Source organism: Triticum urartu, chromosome 3A (genome assembly GCF_056163025.1).
Source record: "Triticum urartu cultivar PI428250 chromosome 3A, HENAU_Tu73, whole genome shotgun sequence".
NCBI classification, from domain to species: domain Eukaryota; kingdom Viridiplantae; phylum Streptophyta; class Magnoliopsida; order Poales; family Poaceae; genus Triticum; species Triticum urartu.
In genome coordinates this window covers 386145227-386156944 of record NC_141875.1, presented here as the reverse complement: position 1 = coordinate 386156944, position 11718 = coordinate 386145227, and the positions used below count along the sequence as shown (strand labels likewise).

The 11718-nt window shown below is 47.4% G+C and overlaps 1 protein-coding gene across 1 annotated transcript; it reads right to left on the bottom strand.

The window, feature by feature from the left end:
- Window positions 1-4398: 4398 nt before the first annotated feature.
- On the bottom strand, window positions 4399-11390 carry LOC125544081 (F-box/LRR-repeat protein 13-like). The gene is made up of 4 exons (XM_048707638.2): window positions 10416-11390; window positions 10181-10330; window positions 9743-10098; window positions 4399-4672 (listed from the first exon to the last, which is right to left on the bottom strand). The coding sequence occupies exons 1-3, from the start codon at window positions 11286-11288 to the stop codon at window positions 9751-9753; spliced, it is 1371 nt and encodes a 456-aa protein (XP_048563595.2). The 5' UTR covers window positions 11289-11390; the 3' UTR covers window positions 4399-4672; window positions 9743-9750.
- Window positions 11391-11718: the final 328 nt, after the last annotated feature.

Below are 11718 nucleotides of genomic sequence, written 5' to 3'. Positions count from 1 at the left end.
AGTTCGCTAACGAGGAGCCCGTTGAGTTTGCTTTCGAGGATCCAGTCAACTCTGACAACTTTGCAGGCAAGATGATCATACCCTCGAAATCACTTCTATCTTTGCTTTGCTAGATGCTCGCTCTTTTGCTATGCCTATGCTACGATGCCTACCACTTGCTTATCATGCCTCCCAAATTGACATGTCAAACCTCTAACCCACCATTCCTAGCAAACCGTTGATTGACTATGTTACCGCTTTGCTCAGCCCCTCTTATAGCGTTGCTAGTTGCAGGTGAAGATTGGAGATCGTTCCTTATTGGAACATTATTTTCTTGTTGGGATATCACTATATTATCTTGTTATCTTAATGCATCTATATACTTGGTAAAGGGTGGAAGGCTCGGCCTTTTGCCTAGTGTTTTGTTCCACTCTTGCCGCCCTAGTTTCCGTCATATCGGTGTTATGTTCCCGGATTTTGCGTTCCTTACGCGGTTGGGTGATAATGGGAACCCCTTGACAAATCGCCTTGAATAAAACTCTTCCAGCAATGCCCAACCTTGGTTTTACCATTTGCCACCTAGCCTCTTTTTCCCTTGGGTTTCCGGAGCCCAAGGGTCATCTTATTTAAACCCCCCCCCCCCCCGGGCCAGTGCTCCTCTGAGTGTTGGTCCAAACTAGAGTCCTGTGCAGTGCCCCCTCGGGGAAACTCGAGGTTTGGTTTTAGTTGTATGGAGCGCTCATCTGAGTGTGCCCTGAGAACGAGATATGTGCGGCTCCTATCGGGATTTGTCGGCACATTCGGGCGGTGTTGCTGGATTTGTTTTAACTTGTCAAAGTTGTCTTGTAGAACCGGGATACCGAGTCTGATCGGAATTTCTCGGGAGAAGGTTTATCCTTCGTTGACCGTGAGAGCTTATCATGGGCTAAGTTGGGACTCCCCTACAGGGATTTGAACTTTCGAAAGCCGTGCCCGCGGTTATGGGCAGATGGGAATTTGTTAATGTCCGGTTGTAGATAACTTGAACCTTAACTTAATTAAAATGAATCAACTGTGTGTGTTACCGTGATGATCTCTTCTCGGCGGAGTCCGGGAAGTGAACACGGTGTTGGAGTAATGTTTGCCACAGGATGTTCTATAGTTCTTCATTCGTGCTTTGCCTCCTCTTCTCGCTCTCTTTTGCGAACAGGTTAGCCACCATACATGCTAGTCGCTTGCTGCAGCTCCACATATTACCTTGCCTTACCTATAAGCTTAAATAGTCTTGATCGCAAGGGTGCGAGATTGCTGAGTCCCTATGGCTCATAGATTACTTCCAAACCAGATGCAGGGCCCGATGACTCCGTTCCAGATGATGCGCTTGAGCTCAAGTGGGAGTTCGACGAAGACTCACACCGTTACTATGTGCCTTTCCCTGATGATCAGTAGTGGTGCCCAGTTGGGGCGATCGGGACCGTGTCGCATGTTGGGTTGATCTTTTATTTTGGTACCGTAGTCGGACCATGAGTGATTGGATGATGTGATGCTATTTATGTACTTTGTGTGATGTGGCGAGTGTAAGCCAACTATGTTCCTTTCCCCTTATTATTATATTTACTTGGGTTGTTGTGAAGATTACCTTACTTGCGACATTGCTTTCAATATGGTTATGCCTCTAAGTCGTGCTTCGACACGTGGGAGATATAGCCGCATCGACGGCGTTACAGTGCACAAGTCTCACTGCCGGCAATACTCAAAAGCTAGTCTCGATGGGTAAGCGACGCAAAGGAGTAAGGCTATGATGGCTATCAATGTAATGGCAAGAATGATATGTCCAATACCAAGGTGAGGCTACTGCATCTTGCGTACGGTATGGTGTCAAAATGGTGGCATGAATACCAAGATGTAGTCGAGGTGGTCGTTGTTGATGACGCATCCGTGGCAAAGATGAGCGGCGGTGATGTTGATGTCGAACCGTACCTAAATAGCTGAAACACAAGTAGGACATGGGACCGCAACTCAAATTCTCAAAGCTCGAAGTGGCAAAACGTGCTGGAGTGCGAAACGGGCAAGCAATGTTGGTGGTATGCGGAAGACGTGGTGGTGTATAGGTGGTGGGAGTGCGTATGCGGAAATGTGGGGCGGTGGTGGTGACTAAACTAAAAAAAATCAGTTTCGCCAGGGATCGTCGGACGTCCGGGCTAGGCCAGTCGTCCGGTTGTCGGACGTCCGGAAGAGGTCGGACGTCCGGTGCCTGGGCAATTTTCGGGCGCGGGATGAACAGCTAGGGTTCGTGATGGTGATGGAGAAAATGGTCAAATCCGGAGGATTCTGTGGATGGAAAAGGTGGGGAAAGGGGGGGAAAGCTAGATCCACTCAAGACAAAGCAAATCCACGGATCAAAACCAACAAAATTTCAACACACCAACAAATCACAAAAAAAATCGGGGCTATTTTTGTGGGGAACTTTCGAATTAGGGATAAAATCAACAAAAATTAGGTTAGAAACACAACGGGGAGGCTCCGAAATCATGATCAACCTGGCTCTAGATACCAAGATGATGTAGGGTAGAACCCTAATCGCCAGATCTTTCACGAAAGGAGTGGATCCCGTGAAGAACACGAAGAACACAAGGGAGGAAATGAGGGGAAACACAAGAGAATCACTAAACCAACAAGGAATAGTCACACATATGCTAGATCCTCGAGTACATAAGAGATCACACGATCCACGGTCAACTAGGGACGATACAAGGGTAGCCGGTCTTCTCCGTGAGGACGTCTTGATGTTCTTCTCCGCAAGAAGGTCTTGAATCCAAAGGGATCTTCTCTGAAGAGGGGCCGCGGTCTCTCTCGTGGAGTAGATCCGATGTGGATGAGCAATGATCTATCTCTATTATGAGCTAAACCAATGCTAACCCTAGCTAGAAGGAATAGGAGGTCTATTTATAATCTGAGTGCAAAAGAGGGGCGAAGGGGTACATGGGCTACGGCCCAACACTTAACAGCACACAGGTGTTGGACGTCCGGCAGTCACCGGTCGTCCGGAGGCTCGCGAGGGTCCGAACGTCCGGTGCCTGTCGGACGTCCGTAGATTCGGCTCGGATGGTCTTCGGTCGGACGTTCGGTCGGGGTCGGTCGTCCAGGTGGCTTCGGAAATTCGTAGTTTTGGCTCGGGTGGGGGTGTGTCGGACATCCGGGCTGGGTCGAACGTCCGGAGCCTGGAGATCGTCGGACGTCCGGCCCTGGTCGGTTGATCGGAGCCTGTAGCTTCTTCCGCATCTCTTCTTCTTCACGTCCATCTTCCTCTTCTGATTCTCCTTGCTCCTTAGCTTCTTCATGGCTAACTCCTTGACACCTGAGTATGCATAATGTCTCCGTTTGAGGTAGTAGCCATGCCTTATGTGCATCAAAGTGAACTTGTGAGAGGAGAGATGTCACCTCGGTTTCGAGAGCTCTTGCACGTGCTCGTGTCATGGGTCCGCTAGACACTTGATGAGACGATGGTAGGTCTATGGGGATGACCTTGGGATGCTCCGCATCACCTTCGGTGCGATGTTGGAGGACGCCGATGGTGGCGCATGTGACTCATTGGGAGCTTTGGTGGACATCGGGGCGCGGGGCTTGGTCCAGCGTAGCTTGCGAGGCTCGATTCATCTGCAGCAAGAATCAATTTAAGGGCGGTGATCACGTGGACCGATTGGCAGCCGCGTGCGGCTCTGCCGGCGACGACCAACGAAGGCTTGTCCGGCAGCGGTACGACGCCATCAGCACCCCTGGCGCTTCTGAAGGCGAGGATCTTTCCGTAGCTGTGCAACGGCTGATGCAGAGATGAATATGGTGATTTGTTTCCTGAGTGGAGCCATATAGAGGAGAAGAAGATAAAGGGGAAACAACGCTGGTTGTGGGAGAGGATGAGATCTACGTGGAGGTGGGATAGGATGGATGTGGGCTGTTCTGTTCCAGTGGGCTTCTGTTACGAAGAGGAAACGGCAGGTAGTGGGCTTCTGTTACGAAGAGGAAACGGCAGGTCGCTTCAGTGACCAAGGCTGGTTGCGTACTAATGAAAATTAAATCTCACTTGTGTAACTAAATGCGACACATGGCATTAGGTAGAGAAAAAATAGAGTTGCTGATGTGGCAAGGCTGCTGAGGTGGATAGGCTGTATGTCAAGATAAATCAAGTAGTGGAGATGAACTTCTTAAGTATATAGGATAAAAGATTTGCAAACTTAATTGGTTGAGAGAATTGGTTGTAGTGGAGAACTTCTTAAGAATGTCGAAGTAAGATGTAAGATTTCTATATCATTGGCTGTCATTTTGGCTAAGAATTCATAAACCCACAATTTGGCTTCAAAAAATAGCTTCTTAATTAAAAAAAACATCATCTTTCCAAAATTAAAATTCACCTCAACATGAAACAAGTTGCAGCACACGATCTTTAACAAGTTGAAACCAGTTGCAGCTCCATAAAGCACAAATCCACATAATCATATTCAATTACAACAGCCATGTTCAGGTCCACAAAGCACAAAATGCACGTCTAACACAAGCAAAACCAAAGTTTCGAAGCTTGTACTGAACAAGGTATAGAAGACAAAAGACTACAACTTGCTTCAGGGCCTATGGCTTGACTCGCTTCAGGACCCATCTCTTTTTTCATTCCATCTGGGTAAGGCTTGAAGAGACGTGATCTTGTCACTTCTTTGTTATCCTGCAAATATGATGGCAAACATGTAGCAAAATGACTAAAGTAGTTGTCAACCACATCCGTAACAGCAGGAGCAAATGCCGCATCAATATTTTTTCCGACGCAATCAAACAAACAAGCTAGAATTAGATGAAGGCTACAGCTACGCTAGCGACTCTGGTGCTAGGATTTAGAAACGTAAAAACCCAGAAGCCAAATCCTGCTTTCTTTTTCTTACTGTTTGTTTGTTGTTTGCATACTTGATCTGTTCAACTCTCCTTCCTAATGTATAATAATTATTATAGCAATAGAAAACTGTGCAATTCATTTCAATGGGGCAGACTATAAATTATTTGTGGGCAAGGTCTGAGAGGATGCTGCTAGCTAGTGATAGAAAGATCCATAAGCCCTTACAAGCAGTTGCCATTTCATAAGTTGCTTCATTCCTGTCCACCATGTTAACTACTACTGCCAGCTAGATGGTTGGTTATTTCTTGGTTAGCTGGGTGGGCGAGGTTGTAAATTATACTAGTTCTTGAGAATTAGAACTAGTACTGCACATGCATATTACTAGTACTACCCACATATTACCACTAGCACTGAGTGCTTCTCCTTTGTCTCAACAGCATTACTAGTGCTACACAGGCACACCCATTGATAAAGACCAAACTGACATGTGTGCACTTCTTTATGTAGATTGGCTACACGAAATTAAATCCCAGATAAGAACAGACTCACAAGGATGACAAGGAGAACAAAACTACAATTGAACAGATTCCCCATCATTCCCACAGTGACCAAACATGCATTGAGCAATACCCAAAGGACACGAGAGAAGCAATATTGCACAAGAATTGCGCTCATGTTCATGTTCCTCCATGAAGTTTCAAGCCACATCGGGCGCTACCTGGGAATGCGGCGGATGGGAGGTCAAGACTTTGTCGGTCTCCTCTCTAGGTGTCCGGATCCGGTTTGCTTGCTACTAAACCTGCTGATTGTGTGAGGTTACTGTTAGAGTTGAAGAAAAAGAAAAGAATTCGTGAGAGATGGAAGGAGAGAAGAGGTGGAGGGGGAGACTTGCCCGGGGAAGGAGGTGAACTACACAACAACGCTCACCGGCGGCTGGACGGGAATGTGGAGGCGGCAACATGAGGTCGGAGCAAAAGAGGAGCAAGAAAGGAAAAGAGTAAAGGAAGTGATTATTCGGCTCAGCGGGAAATCTCACCGACGACGAGGAAGCCAAGCGCCATGGCGACGGAGCAGAGGCAGAGGAAGGATCAAGGAGAGAGGAATGGTGTCGCGGGACAAGAGAGATGTGTTGAATCATGGAATGGCGGCTTTGAGGGGGGATTGGTTTTACATACTGTCCCACATCAGTGGAATCTTGGAATGAACTCCCACGCCCATTCCGAGACAGCTAAACACAGTGGGTTCGGATTTAGTAAATGAATTACGTGATTCTAGGCCCAAATGATAGGACAAACAAGCTGCAAGTCTAATCTAGGAGAGTGGGTATAGAAAAACTATGACATCACTTGCCATGCTCATTAGTTGGACCCTTTGAAATGAGAGGAACTCCTGGGTTTTCCACCACAAGAGTGCTCCACCTTCAATCTTGCTCAACACCATAAAGCTCGAGGCAAGACTTTCGGTTACTGCCGGCGCCAAATATAACACAAACATTATTCTCTTCTTAATTAATGAATAAGGCAAATCTTATGTCTCCATTTCAAAAAAAGAGAGAGTACAAGTGCTCCTAGATTTGCAAATGCACCCAGAGTCCCAGCTTATCTGGCACTTCCGAGATTTGTTTTCTTTCAAACCTCACATCATGACGGCATAACAAAATATGCTAACAAAACTAAAAATCAGCGACGAGAAGGATGGTACATCAGCGTTCATTTGGCAGCAAAACTGGATCCTACAGGACTTCAACATGAGCCCTATTGTTAGTAAAATAATTGATCCGCCTCTACTGGTGGCCGACTTGATTACGGCTGAGGCGTCCTGGGACATGGGCAAATTGGCTCAAATCTTCTTGCCTACAGATGCACAAGCTATTGCTGCTATCCCTCTTTGTACAAGGCAGGTGGATGACTTTTGGTCATGGATCCATGAGAAGAATGGTGTTTTCACAGTCCAGTCAGCCTACAGAATGTTAGTATCCACAAAGACTTGACGGGAAGCTTGGCTTGAGGGCAGAGCAGATTCCTCAAATTCGGAGAGGGAGACGAAGGCATGGACAAGTATGTGGAAGACCAACGTCCCATCTAAGGTTAAAATTTTCTTATGGAGGCTTGCTCAGCAATCTCTGCACACGGCTGATCTTCAAACTCATAGAAACATGGCGACAGTGTCTTCGTGTGGCTTTTGTGGAGCGGACGATTCATGGCAGCACTCTCTCCTTCACTGTAACATGGCAAGATGCGTATGGGCGTCGGAAGACCCGGACCTTGCTGATGTTTTTCACAACATAAGGGAACCGGAAAGCCAAAAGGTGGATATTTATACTAATTGACGGCCTGCAACATGATGATTTCATCAGGGTCATAGTGACATTGTGGGCTATCTGGTACGCCCGTTACATGAGCATATCTTCCAGACCCCTCACGCAACCCATCATTTTATCCGCAACTATATTAGGGAGCTCAGCAAGATCAAACCACATGGGACACAAGCTCCACCAGCGGCAAGGGCACCCCGCCCGTGCAGAATGCCTCCGGCGGCAGGATTTGCTAAGATCAAAGTGGATGGAGCTACTTCAAAGTGGTTGGATCTTTTAGTGCCGTGTCCAGGGATGAAACAGGGAAGTTCATGGGCGCGTCAGCTATCAGATGCGTTGGCATAACTGACCCAGCAGCTTTGGAGGCGCTAGCCTGCCGAGAAGCCCTTTCATTGTCCCAGGATCTTTCTCTAACACATGTGATGATAGCATCAGACTGCCAAGAGGTTGTTACAAATATCAAAATCGATGCAGGAGGCTTGTATGGCAGCATCGTGAAGGAGATCAAATCAAATTTCAGCTCAGTTCACGTCTTGTACTTCCATTTTCGAGGGACGTGAGTCTAATATTGAGGCACATAGCCTCCCTAAGCACACTCTAGGACTTTCTTTAGGACCCATTTGTGGCTCCTCGAACCTCAAGACCTTAATTGTATCCCAAATTCCCAATGTATTTGGACTATGATCATTAAATAAAGTGTGTTTAGACTAAAAAAACAGATCAATCAAAATGTAGTAGGCATAGCTACACAACTTATCTTCTCCAACATACAATAAAAATACCCTTATTCCACAACACAAAATTAAGAGATACAATGTACGAGACAAAAAGGGTATCCAACATTTAAAGACGTAGATCATATGTTTTATACCATAACATAAACATTTTGCGCCTCTGCTTTTGTGAGGCTATACCGACTATGCTACTACACCGTCGGCCACGACTAACTTGACCAGGGCTAGTCAACACCATGATCGGCTACCTCAACATTGACGTCAAGGGTTACCTCACAGCTCATCGGCAACAGCTCCAGTCAATAGCGTCCGCATCATCACAAGTGTCCACATCACTCCCGCTGTGACTGCAGCAGGGAGTAGAAGAGAGACATGGAGGCAGGGAGTAGAAGAGAGACATGGAAGGCACCAGAAGGAGACGCAGTCACCGCCTAGGTGCCGACAGATCAGAGATGCAGGTGATGATGGCGCGCGACATTCAACTTCAGTCACAATTGTCCACTTTGCTCGCACTAGGACTGAGGGGGAATATTAGAAGTATAAACACGTTCAGTTAGAGACAAGGAGAAATAGAGATAGAGTTGGTTAAAACCAACAATGACTTGCCTTGTACTCTAAGCTGCTCTCCGTGTTGTACTCTATATATGCCCCATGAGGTCAGTCAATGCAAAAACAAAATATCCAGGGTTCCTATAGTTTTCCACACACTAACTAGGGTTCACATCAGATCCAAAAATTATAATGTTATTCAGTACCACCTCCATTCCAAATTATTTGAGGCTCTAACTTTGTCCTAAGTCAAACTTCCTTAAGTGTGACCAAGTCCACAGAAAAATGTGACAACATCTACAACACTAAATTAGTTTAATTAGATTCATTATAAAATATATTTTTGTTAATTGATGTTGTAGATATTAGCTCATTTGTAAGACTTGATCAAAAGAAGAGAAGTTTGACTTGGGCAAAGCTAGAAATAGATATTATCTGGAACAGAGAGAGTATCATACTTAGTTTGCAGTACCATAGGTAAGTCTGAAAGTGCAAAATAAGACAAAGAGAACATTTGATCAGCCTTCTTGTGAGCTACACAGGATGCACCACTCCAGATAGATGAGTAAAAACAGAGCGAGTTGATCTGCCACCAAACACCAGAATAGTACACACACCAGACCAGAGACTGCGGATCCAATACTAACATGTCGCTTTGACTGTAGCTGATGATGCAGTGGTCTGAGGGGACTCCAGGCCATTGTCAAGATGATGGGTTTCCTACGTTTGTGTGATACATGGCTGCTAGCCTAATGCAATACTAAACAACGAGCATGTGCAGGTGCATGTTTTGTTATATCTCAACTAGGCTCACTTGATTGCATTAATGACTTGTACATATCAAAATGGAGCACCTCTGATTCAATTATCAATGGTGCTCATGAGTCAATGATGGTAATCTATTGCATTAAGCTTGGACAACATCAATGACAGCATGAGTGATACAGGCGCCATCACTTTCTTGCTCTTACGGAAGTTCAAAATTACGATAAGACACAACCAAAAGATGAACTGTCAGGAGAAAATTTCAGACAGATTAGGAACCAGCTGCCATAAGTACTATAGCACCAAACCTCAAGCTTTGCATGTTATAACTAACATGTCTTGGTAAAGTTTCACACTATTTCTTGACCACCACCACCACCACCAACAACAACAACAACAACAAAGCCTTCAGTCCCAAACAAGTGACCAAATGGGTTATATTGTTATGAGGTGCAGATTTTGCTAATGAGAGGACCATCAAAAATATGACTCAGAAAGTAAAGAACAAACTGTTTACAAACAAAGAGTAAGCCTTAAGAGTACCTCCAACTTTAGCAACCAAAGGGGTCACACTGTGACATGTTGCTAGCTCTTTCGAAGCTCCACGCATGGGACATGTCTTGCCTCTCCACCACCACGCTAGCATCTGCAGACACACATTCTTCTGAAGATAAACGCCTTAGCACAACATCTCTAGAGCAACCATCATCCACGAAAACACGCATCTCCTCCAATATTTGGGCTCTTTCCATGACAAACTTGACAAATGCCAGCTCGGTATCCTCTCCTCGGGCAGCTTCGAACACAAACTTCTTAATATGTGAGGTAACACATTCAGTGTGGCCTACTTGATCCCAGAAATCCACATCAACATTGGTTGGTGATTCAGAAGGAGATGACTGTATTCCAGCAAGTGAACCACTTAACTCAACAGGCACAAGCACAAACAATGATGATGATGAAGTGACTGGGAATCGATACCTTGATATACAAGGTTTCTAGGCATGGGAAGCATCTAAGCAAGAGGGGCACCAGCTTGACTTGCTTCTCGTCTCCAAACTGCACCTTCAATGCCAATGTCCTAAGGGTCCGAACCATCGCATTTGGTTTCACCTTCATCCCTATCCCATCCTATAATGAACCGAAAAGCAATTATGTAACACAGTACCATCTAATTGTGGGAAATAAGATGATGTGAAAGAAAAATTCAGGCCACCTTGATCACAGTGGGGCCGATCTTGAGCTGATGGAGTCCAACATCAAAGTACCCGAAAATTTTCAGCCTCGGTGCATTAATAATCTTGACGTGAGTAGAGGCACCGCCAATCGGCTCCAACAGCAACCGCTCCAAGTTGGGGGCATCGTCAAGGTGCACCTCTCTGACCATGGACCTCCACACAACCAGGGACTGGAGGCTCTCTGACCAGATGTGGATGTACCTTGGGTAGTCCTGTGTCAGCACGAAAGCGAGCCTCTCAAGCTCGGGGCAGCGCGGGAGCACAGCGTGGAGCTCGCGGTCCTGCATGGAGCAATGGACAATCCCGAGCTCTTGCAGGCTGGGGAAGGCCGGAGCGAGGCCGGAAATGTCCGGGAACTGGCAGAGCCCGAGCCAGAGGCGGCGGAGGGACGCGCATCCAAGGAGGCCCGGGGGAGGACGCCACTCACATTCAACGGGCCAGGATCCGTTGACGACGGAGAGTTCCTCGACGTTCTTGGCTGCGAGGGAGGCGAACCAGGAGTCGAGGACGTCGGGTTCCTGGTAAGCGAGGTGCTCGGAGGAGAGGCGGGCGGAAGTGACCGGGCCCGGGTGGGAGTTCAGCGCGGCGGTGACTGCGGTAGGAACGAGTCCAGCGTCGTCGAGCCGGAGTGGGGTGGAAGCCCAGAGGCTGCGCCAGCGGGAGGAGAGGATGGTGGTGCGGGCCGCGTCCTTGGTGGGGAGGCGGGAGATGATGTTGCGGAGGAGCACGTCCGGGAGGCAGTTGATGCGGTCATCGTCATCAGAGGCAGTGGACGAGGAGAACGGGGATGCGGTGGTGGAGACCGAGGGAGGCGGGAGGTAGGAGAGGACGGTGGCTAGGGTTTCGTCCATCGCCGTGGTTTGCTTGACACGGCGGAGGAGGAAGCGGAACAGGGCGAGATCTGTCCTTTTTTTTTGAGACAAAGTGAGAGATCAGGTGAAGCCCGACAGGAGTAAAGAGTTGGGCCATATGAAGGTTAGCCCAGTTCAGATCTAGCAGTGAAAAAGGAACAATCGGTTCTACTCCAACTTCCTGGCCTAGCCCAACTCCCATTCCCGAGTAGACAGACATTGGTATCGGCAACAGGCTGCTAGTCTTTCCCTCTATAGTTAGGGTTTCTCTCCTCCCGGTGGCGATCTGGCCGCCGTCGAGACGAATTGCTCCCCTACCACCGCGTCTTTCCGCCGTTCTTCCTCGCTAGCCAGGGTGCGCAAGCGCCCGACCCTAGCAGGAACGGGGACCGACTGGTTAGGGTTCCCCCAGGAGAATACCCCGATCTGC